This window comes from Engraulis encrasicolus, chromosome 21, assembly GCF_034702125.1.
Source record: "Engraulis encrasicolus isolate BLACKSEA-1 chromosome 21, IST_EnEncr_1.0, whole genome shotgun sequence".
Lineage (NCBI taxonomy): Eukaryota > Metazoa > Chordata > Actinopteri > Clupeiformes > Engraulidae > Engraulis > Engraulis encrasicolus.
The window spans coordinates 25,518,342-25,537,446 of record NC_085877.1 but is presented as its reverse complement, the minus strand read 5'-3'; the positions used below and the strand labels follow the sequence as shown (position 1 = coordinate 25,537,446).

At 40.8% G+C, this 19,105-nt stretch overlaps 2 protein-coding genes across 3 annotated transcripts; one reads left to right on the top strand and one right to left on the bottom strand.

Annotated features, from left to right (window-relative positions):
* Positions 1–1,689: 1,689 nt before the first annotated feature.
* On the bottom strand, positions 1,690–8,591 carry LOC134437029 (DNA-directed RNA polymerases I, II, and III subunit RPABC1). The gene is made up of 8 exons (XM_063186460.1): positions 8,379–8,591; positions 8,086–8,260; positions 6,176–6,291; positions 5,489–5,569; positions 4,124–4,182; positions 3,715–3,793; positions 2,286–2,359; positions 1,690–1,934 (listed from the first exon to the last, which is right to left on the bottom strand). The coding sequence occupies exons 1-7, from the start codon at positions 8,433–8,435 to the stop codon at positions 2,294–2,296; spliced, it is 633 nt and encodes a 210-aa protein (XP_063042530.1). The 5' UTR covers positions 8,436–8,591; the 3' UTR covers positions 1,690–1,934; positions 2,286–2,293.
* Positions 8,592–9,418: 827 nt separating this feature from the next.
* On the top strand, positions 9,419–18,264 carry LOC134437028 (asialoglycoprotein receptor 1-like). Of its 2 annotated transcripts, XM_063186458.1 has the most exons (11): positions 9,419–9,540; positions 10,718–10,832; positions 11,696–11,737; positions 12,524–12,568; positions 12,851–13,066; positions 13,384–13,431; positions 13,548–13,664; positions 14,779–14,862; positions 17,274–17,434; positions 17,560–17,672; positions 17,984–18,264. In XM_063186458.1, the coding sequence occupies exons 2-11, from the start codon at positions 10,751–10,753 to the stop codon at positions 18,156–18,158; spliced, it is 1,083 nt and encodes a 360-aa protein (XP_063042528.1). In that variant the 5' UTR covers positions 9,419–9,540; positions 10,718–10,750; the 3' UTR covers positions 18,159–18,264. The 2 variants fall into 2 exon arrangements, with proteins under 2 accessions (XP_063042528.1, XP_063042529.1); XM_063186459.1 differs by lacking the exon at positions 11,696–11,737 and having other exon boundaries at positions 10,742–10,832.
* Positions 18,265–19,105: the final 841 nt, after the last annotated feature.

Here is a 19,105-nt window from a genome sequence, read left to right as displayed (position 1 = left end):
TTGAAACACACACCGATGATCTCCCTTTTAATCCCTTTTCATTTCGAAATGAAAAAATGAATGTAGTTGCTGCCAAAGGTGGTTCTGCAAAGGCTGTGAATACTTGATATATTTGTTTTTTATTTTTTTATAAATTTTCAAAACTGGTCAAGACAACTTTTTTTTCACAAGGTCATAATGAAATAATTTGTGTAGGATTTTGACAAGAGAGATTCATTTGTAGCATTTGGAATAAGGCTGTTAGATAATAAAATGTGGAAAAAGTGAAGCGCTGTGAATACTTTCCGGATTGACTGTACATAGGCTATTCATGTATGAAATGTGCAAATTTCCAAGTCATAATGAATTGACGGTAGTGGTAAATATTCATGAAAATGAAAACATTTGTGAATGCATTCATTCTACAAAAAATGAACTACTAAAGAAATTGCATACTTTTATCTTCTCTCCAATCCCATTATTTATAATAATGTATTTACATATGCACACCAATAATTTATTAGACTGTAAGACATCTGAAAAGTTGTAAGTATTGACAGTACTTTGATGATTGTGCTAATGCCTAGCTGCTGTCTTGTGCAGGACTTACTTGAAAAAAGAAGCAACAGCCTAAATGTGACTTCCCCAGAGAAATAAAGGACAAATAATAAAAATTATAATAATAAAAAATAGACCGTCTCAACATGTATATTTGTAAGACCTAATAAACTAATCTTGAATCTTGAAAAAAGTATTTATACTGCACAATTAATATGGAATACTCCTGCTCTTCTTCAGTCTGTGCGGACCATGTATGCTACTTCTACTGTCAATTTACTTCCCCCTCCGTTTAACCCTTGAATCCAAAATGATTGAAAAATGTGAATAAAGTTGATGTCCCGTACTCTTGCATGTTGTGTTTTTATTTGTCAACTGTTTCTGTACTGTAGTGTAAGTAGTGAACAACGGTGACCACATGGTGGCAGTGCTGAGGTGATGCTGCCATGGCTTTCAGTGCATTATCATAAAACTGTGTCTGAGTCTTTGTTCACTTTCTCTACCTGAACTAACACTAGAATTGGTTCCTCATTACATTGTATGTATTGGGTAGGGGGCCCTTTCAGATGACTTTGTCCTAGGCCCTGTGAAAGCTGCCAGCGGCCCTGGATCGCAGTTCAGAACAGTATGTCAATGATTCCGAAACAAACTCCTTGTGAACTATCTCTTCCTGATCAATCATCTCTGATACACCAATACAGTACACACTCTCAGTATTTATTTATTTTCTTCTTTATTTCACTAGGGTAGTCACATTGAGGCAGTTCCCGGTTTTCCAACGAAGCCCTAGTAATTGTACTGCATGTAAAAGCTGACTGATTATTGCTCTAATAATTATCAATAAGCAGCCAGAGACCATGTGTTTTTTTTATCAGCCACTGGGCCACAGGTGAGCCTGGTAGAGGGAAAGGGCACCACAGCCAGCCATCCATAATCAGGGAACTGCACCAGTACCTCAGTTGTTAAACGGTCGTTTTGCTCTAATTTATTTGAAGAGCTGCTTGAGAAATATGAATCGCGAGGTATTGGGTGCGGGAAATTAAAAAGAAAACCTTCAGCAATTTTATAATGAAACATGAAGACATCTAGCTGATTTTGGTCAAAGGCAAAATGCAATGGGATGTACCGTTTGAGCAATTACACACATTCTCATTTGTTTACAAAAAAGATTTTTAATTAACAAAGGTTTTCTTTTTTCCCACAACTTCATCTCAGTTCAACAAGGGACTACAGAAAGGGGTAATGAAAATACAACGTAGGCCTACTGCTATTTTCCAGCAGTTAGAGAGAAATGCAATCTCCTACCACGATTCAGACCAAAAAAAAACAAAACTCTAAAATAACCTCCATTCCAGGGAAATCTTCACTCATGGTTTGGTACATCGCTCCTCATATCCCTGTAATGGAAACAAAGAAGGGTTTTATTTAATAGACATATAACTGAGATTACAATTGACAACCCAGAACAGCAGTTGTCAATGTACAATCAAGACATTGACAATTTCAGACCGGCAGAGACTGCAACAAAACTAACATGGCCAGGAAAGAGATCTCAAAATGCCATTACATCCATTTACGGCTTGCCAAAATTGAAGGAGATAGAAAGTAGTTAGTCCAATGATGCCTCAATGGTGAATATGCGTTTATGTCATACATGCGAAACCATTGTGCGTGAAAACATAATTTGGGGATGCTGGTGAAAATGCAAGTAAATATAAAACAAAGAGTTTAGTTTGTTGTGCCTTTACCTCAGCCTCTACTGTACAAGCCTGTATGTGATGTAACGCCCAGCAGTCTCACTAGGTCTGATGATCTTCACCACCTGTCAGTCAACACAGAGAGAAGACAAATTAGCAATCTCACACACACACACACACACACACACACACACACACACACACACACACACACACACACACACACACACACACACACCATTAGTGGGATACAGTCTGGGAATCATCAATTCATGTTTTTATAATAGAGGTAAAAATTGTCTGTTTAAAATACGGAAAGCACACACACACACACACACACACACACACACACACACACACACACACACACACACACACACACACACACACACACACACACACACACACACACACACACACACACACACACACACACACACACACACACACACACACACACAATCATATCATTAGTGGGATACAGTCTGGGAATCATCAATTCATGTTTTTATAATAGAGGTAGAAATTGTCTGTTTAAAATACGGAAAGCTATCTTCACAGATGTCCATATGGTGGGTCTGTAGAAACAAACAACAAGCTCACGGTTCTCTATTAATATGTTTTGGACTCCCTCCCTGTTCTGTGGGTGGGATGCAAACTCAGATGTAGATTTCAGCTGGGGCAGTGGTTCTCAACCTATTTGGAACAAACGCCCCCTTGGCCTCATCACAAGTTTCACAACGCCCCCTTGACCTCATTATAAACCTGACAACGTCCCCCTTAGCATTAAAAAATGTAACTGACTAATGCCCCCCAATGGCAACTAAGCACAGCCCCCTCTCAGCTGTATGCTTCTCCCTGATCTCCTTGATCTCCATAGGGTTTATTTGGAAGAGCACACAAAGCAACATGGCAATTCCCAGACTACATAGAAAAAGGTGTATGAAGTGGAAATACAAAAAATTCATGGTGCAAGTACAACTTAAGTAAACTATATTGCTGAGCTGTTGAGGCTAAACGCCCCCCTGGACGCCATCACAAGCCACCCAATACACCCTTGAGCTCATCATAAGTCTACCAACGCTCTCACTTAATATCAAAAAATACAAAGGACCAATGCCATCCAATCTCAACTAAGCACAACCCCGTCTCAGCTGTATCCCCTCAGCACTCCCTCTGCCTCCTCAACGCCCCCTTGTGCCAGGTTCCCATCCTCGACTTCTGCTGTCTGCTTTGCTGATGCAGCATCTCCGTGAAGAAAAGAATAAAGTTTAGAAATAAATAAAGTCAACTTTATTTTTGCAAAACAACATCTGGCTGTAAATATATATACAAAAATAAACAAAAAATGAACAAAAAGGATTTTAAGTGTGCGGACTCCTGACTCCGTGAATGAAACCTAGTGCACCAGAACCGTTTCCTCAACATTCAGCTTGCCCCCCCCAAAAAATCTTAAAATAAAATAAATAGCATCACTTACCTGTCCTCTCTTCAGTCCAAAGTATCTTGCCACAGGGTCACCCGCCTGAATTCTGGGTAGCTGGCTCTCTTTCAGCTTACTGTTAATGTTAAGGTCTAACACTGACAATAATCATTCCCATACTTGCTCAAAGGCATTTTTTCTTAAATATTCTCATATGGTCACACAGGCATATCTTGAAAATATTCAATGTAAAGGTCAAATTATCATATTCTGTACATTTTTTCCCCAACTCTGCATGTCCTATGTGTGAATGACTGCATTTAATATGTACATTCTGTATATTATGCTGAACCACATTTTGTTACCGTGACAATAAACTCGAGCACTATCTAATATGTCATTTATGTGCCGTATATTGGGTGCATGACACAAACAAATAAGAAAAGTTTAAAAACTGGAAGGATACTATCTGGCCAGCAATTCGGTCACTTCCTCTTTAGACATGACTATGTGTTCGGGAACAAGCTGCAATGCAAAAATGGAACAGTATGTAGTTAATACTCAAAGAAGCAAAAACAATAACAGAAAAATACAAACACCACCATCACCAACAAAAAGAATTGACTCAAAACTGGCAATAACATTGGGGCTGAATTATTCCTAGCTGACAACTTGGTGCACTGTAAGCAAAGTTGGCAACAAAACAATCTCATACACAGGGGTGCACATAACTGGTACGCACCAAAAAATAGCAATGCGTACTGCCACCTTGGTCACTACAGCGCACTTGCGTACTGACTATCCCTCCTGAAAGATAAGAGTAATAGAAAGAGACTGTTGATGTTGGTGAATGGTCAAACACGTCCAAAAAGAAATAGTAGCCTAATCAGTTTCTTTGGAGTTTCTCCAACAACAAAGAAAATTGAGTGAGATTGAAAAAAACAAAACTTTCCGAGAAGCGGCTCCAAGTGCCGTGGCTTGAGGCTAATGATGAGCGGACAGAAATGTAGTGCCAGTCCCTTGAAAAGCGGAATCGTTCCGTAGGCTATGTGGCAGTGGAATCATGCGTTCCGTGTTGAACAGGTAAGTACGCGATATGTCCCATTTTGTCATGAATTCCTAAAAATAGACATGTCACTCGCATATCAACTGTAGCCTAAATCTAACGACAGTCAGCGCGAGCGCGACCGAGTTGAGCTCCTGGCTCTCTCTCCTCCCTCCATCATTATGGAATTGTGCCGTCTGTTTCTGTTAACTCCGGAAAATGGACGCGCACCCCCGTCATTCTCATTGGCAACTCCGACGCATAGAAGTTAAAAACTGAAAGCATGCATGCATGCGCGTGGCTTCTTAAATGCACGCAATTCCCGGCCAGCTCCACTTCTTAATTTCGTCAGCTTCCTCCCACCATATCCCAAACGGACACCGCATACAAGTTTATTCCCCGTCTGTGCGTCAGTTACCAGGCATGACGGCGAAATCGGCAAAAACAGATGAAATCCAGACAATAATCACTTAACTTGAAGATGACATGTTGACCATTTGTAGGCTAATTAAGATTTAAAGAATACCAAACTAACACATTTTTTGATTAGGCTACCTTGCACCAGTTGCATTAGCCTTCAAACAACATGTGTCAACATTCGTGGTGATCATGTTTTATCCTCCGACACTGCGGACAGTGGACTTCTTTTTTTTTTAACCGCGGATGAGGTGCGTACCAAAACATATTCGCTGGTGCGCATATGAGTAACGCCCCAAAAAAGTTATGTGCACCCCTGCTCATACACCATGTGGTGAACTAGTCAAGAGAAGGCCCTGGACTTCTTACCTCATGCTCTGTGATGTTGATGAGAAGCTCTTGTTGTAGGAACTGCTCTAGGATGTATTTAGGGGCCATGTCCACTAAAGACTGGGGATAAAATGCCAGGTATGGTCAGATATGCATGTTAATTCATTAGGGCAGTCATGGGTGAGCGGTTAGGGCGTCAGACTTGCATCCTAGAGGTTGCCGGTTCGACTCCCGACCCGCCAGGTTGGTGGGGGGAGTAATCAACCAGTGCTCTCCCCCATCCTCCTCCATGACTGAGGTACCCTGGACATGGTACCGTCCCACCGCACTGCTCCCCATGGGGCGGCACTGAGGGCTGCCCCCTTGCACGGGTGAGGCATAAATGCAATTTTGTTGTGTGCAGTGTGCAGTGTTCACTTGTGTGCTGTGGAGTGCTGTGTCACAATGACAATGGGAGTTGGAGTTTCCCAATGGGCTTTCATGCTTTCACGCTTTTAAAAAAAGCAAAGCCACTGTGTCTTTAACACAAGGAAAATGTATTCTCCACACTACAGTCTATTACACCATACATGCTCCAATCTCACGTACAAAACAGATGTCACAGACTGACGTTATGGCTGCACAATTACACATTCGCTTATTTGTGAATATTTTTTGGAAACATTTCACAAATACCATGAAATAAATAGCGTATCACATTCCTTGCCACCATTGACTGCTCCATACCTGTTTAGCCGAAGGAGTCATGCCCATCTGTACTACAATAATGGCCCTGGTGATGTTTTCCTCCTGCATGCGCTGGCAGTACATTTTGATCGTCTTGATTCCCACTTTGGGCTCCTCTACAAAAACAAAACACAAATAAACAAGATAGTGACATAAATATTAGTCATGGCATATGGGACAAAACAATCCCAAAGACTGTGTAGTCAGTAACAAAATCTATCAACCGTTAACTCAAATATCAGACACATAGTAGCAGGGCTCCAGAGTGCGACCAATTTGGTCGCATATGCGCCCATTTTTTTCAATGGTGCGCCTAAAAAATATTTTTAGGCGCACCGGTGCGACCAGCCATCAGTAGAACAAAATCAATTACCAAACAACCCTTTTAATGGACATACAATTAATAGTCATTCTACAGTAGTGGCCCATCATCACACAATAAAACGGGTCGATGCGGTCATTCCTTCAACTCCGCTGAACTACCGGTAGCTTTATCCCCCTTCCTCGTTCACAGGCAGCCCGACGTTTCAGAATAGAATGTTCGACTTCGCTCAACCATCCGAGTTCACATGTGCCAGCGAGTTTTGTGTTCTCAACCAGGCGAGTTTTGCAACGGACGAGAGAGTTGCAAGCACGGTAAAAACAGCAAAATGACTTGAGGATATTTTAAACACGAGAGTCACAATCACGGGGAAAAACTAAATGGGTTGAGCGGATATTAAACATTGCCACACAAAAACGCAGACGGGTGCGGATAATTGCCCGTTTCAGCCGCGTGCACAGCTGGCCAAACAACAGGTGGCGCGCTAGTCTGTCGGGACTTCTGTGAGAGTTTTTTGATAGCGACTAGGGCAGGCTACATACTGCCTATCAGTCGGCGAGGCATAGTTCATGCACCTCGAGACAGCGCGAGAGGGAGGGAGGGAGAGGGAGAGAGAGAGAGAGCGAGCGAGCGCACTAGTGCCGTCGTGTCTGTTCGTAGCGCTTGCTAAGATACCGCAATCATTATGCAGAGGGAGAGCGCTCAAAAACGGGGAAATAGACCAAACCCAATTCACCTCAGATTCCACTGTAAACATAGGCTAGGCTATTTGTGTATAATGATTTTTTAAATCATGACATTTTTAGCAGGGTTTGTTAAAAAAAAATCTATCCATCCTCCATCCATCCATCCATCTATCTTCATATTGTAACTCTATGCTTGTGTCGTGTGCGTAGCCTTATTGCAGAAAAGGCTGGTATGTTGATCTTACTAGTCAAACACATAGGCCTACTGACTAAAAGGCTACTAATTTGGTCTTTTCTACCAGCCAAACTGCTTGTAGCCAAGATGTGTCTTGATATGTCTTTTATAAGGAGCACATTTGGAAGACTAGCCTATAGCACATGAAAGGCTCCAGGTCTTTTATAATATAGCAACAATGATAGAATAATAATAATAATAATAATAATAATAATAATTATTATTATTATTATTCTATTATTGTTGCTATTATTATTGCTATTGTTATTATTTTTAATTATTATTTTTTTAAAGCTGAGGTGCGTGTGTGTATGGGGTGGTGAAAACATTTGGGTGCACCTAAATTTTGTGCTGGTGCACCTAAAAAAATGTTTTAGGCGCACCAGTGCAACCAGTGCAAAAAGTTAGTCTGGAGCCCTGCATAGTAGGCGTAGAGATAAACTTCAATGTTCCCAAGGGGACATTTGTCTTGGGCAAATAGAAGTCTGCTGCATCAAAACCACAGACAAGAAAAAGATGCAATGATGGCAGTACAACAGACGTGGCCAGTAAGTGCATAGCACTACATTACAAACCATAAAGAACAGTACAAGTTGACTAAAGTACAATAGACTAGGGCGTCAAAGCGACACTAAACAACCACATCACCGTCCACCAAATGTTTTACCTGGGAAGAAGACAAACATCTGATCTGTGGGGTCGTCATTGTGAGCTACTAGGACCGTGAGATCTGTCCGTCGTGGGCGACCCTCACTGGGTCTATCGCCGAACTGGCTTTTGAATTCATCCAACGTTTGGTCCAACTCGTCTTGGGTTACTAAATATCCTCGGTCATGACACAGCTAGTGCGCAAAAAAACAAGTCAACAACTGTACTACACATGGCACCTTAGCACCACATAGTAGGCTACTGGCTAATAGTAAAACAATAACATGCCTCATGCATCCGTCGTAAACAAACCTGCATTATCGTTTTGCGAATTTTCCATAACCGGTAGGTCTCCTCTTCGTCATCCATTACAAAAAACGTTCGATATATCCCAAAATCAAAATAAATAAACGATATGTTGCCCTCTCTAACACGTTTTTCACGTCCAGCGATTCGAACGGAATGGAAACTTCCGGAAATGCAGTCACGTGACAATCCGAGAATATTTTTTTAGCTGTCTACTACTTTGCCTGTATTGATTTAGAACAGTTTTATGTAGGAGTGCCTGTTTGAAATAATTCCAGACATTACATGACAACATTACATTGCATGCACATAATTTTGGAAAAAAACATATATATATATATTTTCCGACTCTTCGTGTTAGGTTCAACTGCAGGCAGCAAGCCAACAAATAGGAACTTGTTTTGGCTATTGTTAGGTTTAGGCCTACACGTCCCAGACTCCCTGACTTGGACCTATAGGCCTAGGTAAAGGTGAGAAAAGAATAATAAAAGAAAGTAATATGTTATACATCACAAGTTATTTATTTCTATAAATAAAATAGGGTAAATAAATAAAAAATAAATAAAAATAAGTATCGTCTAGTTTTATCATTATCATTTTTTCATTTAGCCTTGGCCTATTAGTCATCCATTTATTTGGGTCCCTGTTCCTCATGTCTGGGTATACCCCACTTGGAGGCCTATATAAATAACCGCCTGGGTCTAATAGTGCATTGCATGCATGGACGTGTAAGCCTATCAGGTGGTGTGCTGATGTGTAGGCTTGAAATAGACAATGGTGACAAAAAAGTGTGTTTGATAACCTTAAACGATCTCTTTCACTTTCATGAAGGCTACATTGATCTTCCCCTTTTTGAGAAATACAGAAGTTTCATCAAAGGCTTCTCACCTTACCTCCCAATGCAACATCCTATGTCCCAACATCCCATGTCTCTGTGGTAGAAGCCATATCAAACTACCAGTGTCACTTTGCATGAGAGGAGTGGTCATCACTTTACAAATTTCATGTGTAAAGCATGCAGGGTATTTGCGTCAGTGACTGACAGACGACGCAGTGTCATTTCTTACACCTCATACAATTTATGTGAGCTGTGAACGGCCAAGGACTTTCTGTAGGTCTACTAATTATACCAGCGTGAATATCAGGCTGAATTCCATTCCACTGGGAGGTGAGTCTCTTTAATTTGATGGTGGGTGAGTTGCTTTTGGGCGAGGGGCCGTTGCAGATGACTTTGTCCTGGCTGGGCCCAGCCAAAGCTGTCAGCAACCCTGCTTACTGCTTGTGCCTATGGGTGAAATCTAGGTAGGCCCTAGGTAAAAATGACATTTGCCAAATGTTGCAACCAGCTTTCAGTTGAAATTACAAGTGAACCAAACAGTGGCTTGCTTTAAAAAGAAAACAGTTTTACTTTTATCAGCCTTTCATTAACATATAGGATAGATATGAGCTAATCTTATTTGTTTACCTTCTCTTTAGATCATATCACATATGCCTACGATTCACATTGATTGACGATTGTGAGCTGTATAAATGTGCTTGCTTGATCGATTGATTGATTGATTGATTGATTGATTGATTGATTGATTGATTGATTGATTGATTGATTGATTGATTGATTGATTGATTGATTGATTGGTTGATTGAAGTACTGTAGAGCGCTTAGTCCAGCCTGGTAGGCCTACTAAAGAATTGTCTGTGAAGATTCGCATTAATCCACGCCATGCAGACAAAAGACTGACAAACACTTCTCGATTATACAAAGGAAGGGAACATGACATGTTTTAAGAAATGTTTAGTTATTTTAGATGTTTCAAATCAAATTCTCTTGACTCTTGAGATTACATTTCTACAAAATGCAGTCTTCATATAGTAGCCCTACTAGAATACTGTTTGTTATGTTCCCACAACATTTTTTGAAGTTTATTTTTGAACCTATAGTTACACATGACGTTTTTAGAGCAATTGATTATGAGATAAAGGAGATTAATGAAGTTAAGTTCAGAGAGATGAAAAAGGAAAACAGGTCCAGAAGTGTGATAACTCATACACATTAAAATACAGTATGGTGGAGCAGGCAAATGAGACTATGGGAACAATTTCTAACCACAGGGTTATTTTAGACATTAACACACACACACACACACACACACACACACACACACACACACACACACACACACACACACACACACACACACACACACACACACACACACACACACGACCAGATATGTACAAATGCACGCACATTCACCCACAGTCTCGCACCCAAATTTGCATGCTGACTCAGAAACACACATTGATGTTGACAAGTTAACCCCTCCATATCTTTTTGCTGCTTTTAGTGAAATTCAAACATTTTCTCACAGCTGACAGGCATGGCAGAGGATGAGGACGTCAATTACTCTGAAATCAAGTTTGCCCAATCTGGAGATGGAGTGAAACAAGAAAGACAAAAAGGTCAGTGCATTGCACCCAAAACAGACAGACACTCCTCTAAAGGTTTTACACGTGCTTCATATTGTGACAGTATTCGTCTGCACTAGTTCGCCACTGCAGGGCTGCACTTTGAAAGAAGTCATTTGAAAGAACTATTTGCATCTGTTTTTTTCCCCCAAGCATTTCCTTATAATAGGATGTGTCCCTGTATGGAATGTCCATGAGAGGAATGTTTCACGCCAATGAGAAAACTATTGCACAGTCGACCTATTACCTTATAATTGAATCTATTCAAATATGTGTCCAAAATCACACAATGCTTTCACCGTAATTTAGAGCGACATTTTACAGTAAAATCTCACTCCCAACTGAGGTCAGAACTTGAGACCCCTGGTACCCCTGAGTTCAGTGCTAAAGGTCTAGGCTAGTGTTTCTCAACGGGGGCTACAGCCCCCCAGGGGTTGTTAGAGAGCCTGGGGGGGGTTGGTGTTGAAAAGGATACAGCTGAGAGGGTGCAGTGCTTAGTTGCCATTGGGGCAATAGTCTGTTTCATTTTTACTACGGGGGTTGTTGGCAGGCTTATGATAAAGTCAACGGGGCGTCTGATCAAAAAAGGTTGAGAAAGACTGATTTAGGCCGATGGCAACACTGACGCAACCATATGAGGCTTTCAGGAGGTTCTGCTAATGTTCCATACCATCAAACTCTACATCTGTTATGATATCAGGGAATTACAAGGTCTGAGCTTAAGGATGACAAGAGTTGGTATGCCATTTCACTTAAAAAACTGAAAATGTCTGTGTGTTCTCAACCTACAATGAACTGATTTATTTATTTTTGCTGACTTGCATATTTTTTATGTTCAAATTATTTTTATATGACAGATGGTGAAGTCATCTACTCAAATGTTGTCCGCTCTGGAATTGGTATGAAATGCGTGTTATACACAGGCATTCACACCACACGCACACACACGCACACATGCACACACGTTCAAACTCAGGACCACCAGAACCAGAGCCACCATGTGAAACAGAACAGGTTTTGGCAAACACCCACCATTCACTATACACACTGTTAAGACTGCCTGCCTCAAGACATAAAAGCGAGACCACATCGCAGCATCCAACTGAACCCAGATTTGGTCCAGGTAGACAAATGCTGAGGCACTCAAGGTTACAATTTTCACTTTTTGTATTTGGCTATAAACCACTTGTAGCCAAATAAAAGAAAGCTGAAATTGTAACCTTGAATGCCTCAGCATTTGTCTACCTGGACCAAATCTGGGTTCAACTGCACGCTGCGTTGTGGTCTCCCTTTTATGTCTTGAGCGTCCAGTTGAACCCAGTCACGTGTGCAATAAAGCATAGTGCATGTGTGTTAGAAGTAAGCCTAATGGAAGAACCAAAACATAAAGCATCTGTTGGGAGAAATGGGGCCGGCAGGCGAGAGGGAGTCAGTGGAGGCAGCTTTGAGTCTAGTTCCCTCAATTTACTGCTGATTGGCTCTTCTCAATTACTGCCGATTGGTATCCGTCATATCCAGCACTCTGTTAAAATAAGTCTTAACAACAGACAAATTATAACTATGTAGCCTACCCTACTGAGACACACACACACTGAGCATAAATGCACTACTCACATTCCCAAAATGCACTGCCCAATACCCAAAATGCACTGCCCAATACATAGTAAGTCCATTTTCCCTGACAGACAAAGAAGAGTGTGCCTACTCAACAGTTCGTCCTCGCCATGGAGGTAAGTACAGTATGCAATGGACACACACACACACACACACACACACACACACACACACACACACACACACACACACACACACACACACACACACACACACACACACACACACACACACACACACACACACACACACACACACAAGCATTGCCCAAGATCTGTGTGCAGTATTGTGTGTTATCCTGTAATTCCTTCCAATTTTGTTACAAAGGGGTGAGGGTCTGTGTGCATACTGAGTGTTACTATGGGATATCTGCTGTTGTTTTAACTTCTCCACCACAGGAGGATCTGAGTCTGGGGTCTCCGATTCTCAAGGTCAATCCAAACCAAAAGATCCATCACCGATAACAAGGTCAAGATCAATTTCAGTGTCATCAGTCCCGATAACAAGGTCAAAGGTCAAGGCTGGTTTAGGGACGTGTCGCAGATCCCCCTGGCTGCTGCTGGTGTTCCTCCTGCTCTCCCTGCTTGGCTTAACCATCTATCTTGGAGTAATGTGTAAGTACCGTGGAAACCCATCAGATTCATACATATGCATTCATTTTTATTTTTTTAAAGCCATGGTCAATGTTTATTTTATTTGAATTGTCTATGCTATTTGCAATAATGCTCGTTTGCTATCGTTTGTCATAGTCAATTACCTTCAATAGGCCTACAGCTACTTTGAGCTTTTTTTTTAAAATAAAAAAAATGTCCATATTTTTTCCTAGGTTGCAGTCTTTTTGAATATTTGCCCTCATCCCAATCACTTATAAAAATTATATCGAAATTGTTCTTAATAACATTTGACGAAAAATTACTTATTTTTTTTCCAGATGTGTTCAATAGGAGTTCTCAGCATGAAATAGAATTGAATCTGACAGGTCAGTGGCCTGCACAATTTAAAGAAACAAAAACAAAAAACAATTGTATTACTGTAAAATTGAATCTGTAGTATTTGAGAATGTTTATTTACAGAGCACATGTCTTCTTTTGACAGGGTCCTTGTCACTGCTGCAAAGCCTACAAAAGGACAAAGAGAATCTCACAATACATATACGAGTGCAGCAGGAACAACACAGTAACGAGAGCTTGCGTTTGCAAAATGAACTGAAAGGTGACACCACACACAAACACACACACACACGCATGCACATATGCACATACAGTGCACATGCTCATGCTCACGTGCGCACATGCAGGTGCACACACACGCACACACACACATACACACGCGCGCGCACACACACACACACACACACACACACACACACACACACACACACACACACACACACACACACACACACACACATTTTTTTTTTGACAAGTGGTCAATGTGTATTATGCAGCATGTATAGGAACATGTAGAGGAAAACGTTACCATAACTTCACTATCATATTAGCACCATGTTCACAGAGGTGAAGAAAAACTTGGATGACCAGTTAAGGAACTATACTACCCGTTCTAGTCAAAACAACCATCTAAAAATGATCTGATGAACACATATTTCTCCTGCTGACTCTTTATAGGAAGGGGATTTTTTGGCTATTGGTGCCATAGACTCAACAGTCTGAATTTGTCTACAGCAGACTAGTGGTGTGCATTGGCACTGCCCTCACGATTCGATTCGATTCCGATTTGGGAGGTAGCAATTCGATTTGATTCAATTCTACGATGCATTGCAATGCATTACATTTCTACTGAAAGCAAAGCCAATGTTTCATCAGTCATGATGAGGCAATACAAGTGGTTAGATACTGAGCAACATTTTATTGGCTGTTTTCTGTATCAGTCTTGCCGTTTTCAATGCTCTGAAGTGCTTTTATTTAATTTAACATTCATTTGCTCCTGAATTATCCACGAAAGTAATTGAAACTTACAAAAATTGGCACATCGATTCTGGAACTTGCCGCATTGAATTGAATTGTCCATGCCCCACATTGCATTGCAGCGCCAAATCGATTATTGTTGACATTACTACAGCAGACGTAGATCTGTTGTCCCTTTGGCTTTTTCTCTCCCTGTTTGTTTTTCCCCACCAAAGCTCAACTATATTCTAATTTACAACTCAAATCAACAGCAACATTTTCCTGTTATTTTTAGGGTCCTATTCATTATAGACTGCTGGGGCAGGGTTTGTCAGTGTTAATTGTGCAAAGCTCTGGTTGCTGACTGTTCATCTGTGCTATAATTCTACTCCTTTCTCTAACATGATCATTCTCCTTAGATGTAAATGCAACATTGCATAACAAATCAAATGCGTACAGCAATCTCCTTGATGAAAAGAAACAACTTCAGGAGGAGCTTCAGGGTGAGTGTTACCATAGGCATTTGCCTGTATTATATACAGTAAGCTGTAGCCTCTTCACATACATGAGCCAACAAGCAGGCTAATTCACTCATTGCAGAAAAATCTCAACTACATAATATTGTTATGACATTACAGAGAGCCTTAAGTAACAGATTAATACTAATAAACTATAATAAGTCCATAACTAATAAACTATAACAAGTCCATTGACTTTCACTAGCTTAGCGACATGCTCCCTCTTTTAACTTGTCTTAAAGCCAGACAACGGCTTACATGAAAAATAAGACACTTTACCACCTTTATAAACCCTGTCCAACGATTTTAACTGTATTTAGCCCCAAAATAGTGGCAGACCCCTTTAAGGTACCCAAATGTAGCCCTCATCATGTTTTAACACCATGTAAGCCATTTTACACCGGATTTCTCCTTTAACCCTTTAGCTACCAGAACTTTTTTGAATAAGCCGGAATTCTACCAAGAATTCTAAGAAAAAAGATGCATTTTGGTTATATTTTAAACAATGTCAAATAACTTGAAAATAAATTAAAAGTGTCAATTACAAGTTACTTTCATATTAAAGTAGAGAAAACACACTTTCAAATGGTATATCATTTATGGATAATTAATTGTTCAGTATTCCCATAGAGTGCCTTTGATGTGGATTAAATGATAAAAATGTGATAAAATCCGATATTATCTAGGCCTATCTATCTATATATCTATATATTTAGGCCTATCTATCTACCTATCGATCTATCTATCTATCCTTCCGTCCATCCATCCATCCATCCAGGGTCAAAGTTGAACAATGAACATGTGACGACAACAAATGTCGTTCACCCAGAAGTCCTGTTTTCAAGCGGTCGGCCTATGGATTATATGCGATAACTGTAATGGACTACACTAGCTAATAATGTTTGAACTGAACCATGCCAAAGACGTGTAAGGATAACCGTAGAAGTGTCCGCGATAGCAGACAGGACATGAATGGAGCTCTAAGGAAGTTTCCACCCCCGATTTGGCACAGGTAAGACGCGGCAGGCATCACCGAGTAATACAGGATTGAAGTGCTACAAACACCACGTTGGTAAGCTATTATTGGAAGTTAGCATTCAACTCAACGCCTTCGCACATATTTTTATGAAGGACAACGTGGAGTAGTAACAGTACTTGACTGCTTTGCCAAAGCTGACACGCAAAATGGGTAGGCGCTGCGCTTCCTTCACATGATGCGCCTGTAGAGCTGTCGCTGTTCGTTGTTCCAGGAAACTAAGATAGTTGGATACCAACATATGGTTTGACTCTGAAAACACACCGAAGACAGTTTACATTTTTAATATGTAGCGTGTTGACATCGGCTGGACAGTTGTGTTTGCTATTTAGGACCATGGCAGAGCCCATCACAGTTGAACACCATCTCATAAGCCTAATAAAACAACATGATCTAAAATAGCCCAAATAGTCATAAACATGTGCTGTTGACCATGAAAATAGATCGAAGAGGGTTGGAAGTTTTCATATTTAGTGTATATAGATTGTAGAAACAGAATGGTTATGTTTGTAGCCATTCAATCTCGGACGGCCGTCATTTGAATTGACGGCAGATTGCCAAGTCGCATAAAGCGGCGCATCTCGAAATAAAATCTAAAATACTGAAAAATAAAATAATATAAACATATAGTTTTTATACTGAAAGTATATCGAGGAGGGTCTGTAATATTCAGCTAAAGTGTTTGAAAGCTGGAAAAACTACATGATGACGGCCGTTCAGCCGTATTTTCATATGAAAATATTCCGGCCGGCCGCGGCCGTTATGGTACAGATCCAGCCGGACGTTCACGGCCGTTATGGGAGCTAAAGGGTTAACTCATACAATTTTGGTGAAAGTAAGGTTATAACAGAACCTCTGCACAAAGTTGCTTAAACAACTGTTGATCATTTGATGAAACCGTCATTATAAGTTAGCAAATGCACAGATTTATTACCAGACGAAAGAAGACTCTCTCAAATGTCCCTTCTGTTCATGGACAGAAAACCATGCTTGCAGTTTCTCTGGCTGTAGTTCCCTGCTATTTCATAATCTTGAATGTCATGAAAAGCATGATCATGGCATACTGAAGAATCATATTACTTAGCAATGGAGATGACTTTCGATATTTCGTTTGGTTGCCAATTGTCATTCTTATCAGTTGTGTTCTAAACGGAAGTTTGAAAATGCTCCATGTGAATGAAGGCCATACATGGCTGAGATTAATGACAGATGTGTAGTTATTAGGCCTACTGCCACTAAGAAAAGAACAGTTTTGTAGGAATTAATATATTTTGAAAGTAATATGATTTTGCAAAATAAATGTTCAGAGTGACACATGATTTGCACATACACAGTACATGGATGTTGTGTACATATACAGTTCTAAAAGCATCAGGTGCCATGAACTGTGCATCTGGCTGGGAGTATTTCAAGAGAAAGTGCTACTACTTCTCCACTGATCAGAAGAACTGGGCTGATAGCAGAGATGCCTGTGTGACTATGGGAGGACACCTGGTCATCATAGAGACTCCAGAGGAACAGGTGAGAGTTAGTTTTACGTTACATTTATGGGGATTGTCTGAAAAACAGTACATTTTTGCCATTTTCGCAGAAACAGGAAAAATACTGATGCAGACACAAAAATATAATCATGTTCCATGACTCAGGATTTTCTGAGGCGCAAAAGTCACACACCAGATTACTGGATCGGTCTGACTGATTCTGCTAAGGAAGGAGAGTGGCGCTGGGTGGACAACAAGCTACTCAACGATAACAAAAAGTTTGTATTTCATGCATTTTTATTTCATTAACTCATTTCATTGTGTGTGTGCGTGTGCGTATGCGTGTGCGTGCGTGTGCGTGTGCGCGTGCGCGTGCGTGTGCGTGTGTGTGTGTGTGTGTGCGCGCACGCTTGTATGCGCACGTGCTTAAATACTCTGTGTGTATGTGTATGCCTGAGAGAGAGAGAGAGAGAGAGAGAGAGAGAGAGAGAGAGAGAGAGAGAGAGAGAGAGAGAGAGAGAGAGAGAGAGAGAGAGAATCTTCTATAGTTTAACCGACCTACTGGGTCATTTTGGATGTTGTTATTTAGTTTCTGGGATGGTACTGAACCTGATGACTGGAAAGGAGAACAGAGAGAACGCCCTGAAGGAGAGGACTGTGCTAGATTTAATGCTCATGGTGGATGGAAAACATGGTATGATGCCTTTTGTACGTATTCTAAAAACTACATGTGTGAAAGTATCGCTGCAATAAAGCACAATTGAAGAGATGCAAAACCCATACGTGCATTTCTGATGAGCTGCATTTCTCTAATTTTTGGTCAACCCTATTTCCTTTCAGCTTGAATTGTTGCACTTGATAATACAGAGGTCGGACAAAATAATAACACCTGTCATTTTAGTGTGTTGCACATTGCACCAGTAAGGTAAAGGTATGGAGGTTCAATTAGCAGGGTAAGAGCACAGTTTTGCTCAAAATTTTGCAATGTACATGTCATGTACACAACATTATGGGTGACATGTCAGAGTTCAAAAAGGAGCCATTCTTGGTATGTGTGTAACTGTTGCACCTTTGACCGAGACAGGAAGTCTTTGTGATGCATCAAGAGCCATGGTATCCAAGGTAATGTCTGCATAGCACCAAGAAGGATGAACCACATCCAACAGGATTAACTGTGGCTGCATGAGGAACCTGTCTGAAAGGGATGTTTGGGTAACCGGCTGTGTACATTGACACTGTGGAGCTCTCATTGGACCGTTCTGGCGGGAAAAGGAGAGTTGAGTTTCATATTTAATTTGACTGTGATTTGGACAGCTGTGGATTTATGTTTTTGGGTTACAGTCCGGGTTAGCACCCAAACATCCATTTCAGGGAATTAAGACAGCTTCCTCTTGCATCCACAGTTAAGCCTGTTGGATGTGGTTCATCCTTCTTGGTGGCATGCAGACATTGGATACCGTGGCTCTTCATAAATCACAAAGACTTGCTGTCTCGGTCAAAGATGCAAAAGTTACATGCAGAATTTCTTCTTTTTGAACTCTGATGTACCCCCATAATGTTGTGTGAATTGCAAAATTTTGAGTAAAACTGTGCTCTAACCCTGCCAATTGAACCTTCACACTTCACCTTATTGGTGAAATGTGCAATTAATGAAGATTGGCAGACAAGCTGGTCCACTTGAGCCATGAAACTTCCCACACTAAAATGACAG

What these genes read in the sequence shown, in the direction of transcription:
- LOC134437029 (XM_063186460.1), bottom strand. Translation starts at nt 8,435, where the DNA reads ATGGATGACGAAGAGGAGACCTACCGGTTATGGAAAATTCGCAAAACG. An exon ending in TCAACATCACAGAGCATGAG is followed by an intron (nt 4,183 to 5,488) that starts GTAAGAAGTCCA and finishes TTTGCATTGCAG; the next exon opens with CTTGTTCCCGAACACATAGT. An exon ending in TTGGACTGAAGAGAGGACAG is followed by an intron (nt 2,360 to 3,714) that starts GTAAGTGATGCT and finishes GTTGACTGACAG; the next exon opens with GTGGTGAAGATCATCAGACC.
- LOC134437028 (XM_063186458.1), top strand. Translation starts at nt 10,751, where the DNA reads ATGGCAGAGGATGAGGACGTCAATTACTCTGAAATCAAGTTTGCCCAA. An exon ending in GAAACAAGAAAGACAAAAAG is followed by an intron (nt 10,833 to 11,695) that starts GTCAGTGCATTG and finishes TTTATATGACAG; the next exon opens with ATGGTGAAGTCATCTACTCA. An exon ending in TAGAGACTCCAGAGGAACAG is followed by an intron (nt 17,435 to 17,559) that starts GTGAGAGTTAGT and finishes TCCATGACTCAG; the next exon opens with GATTTTCTGAGGCGCAAAAG.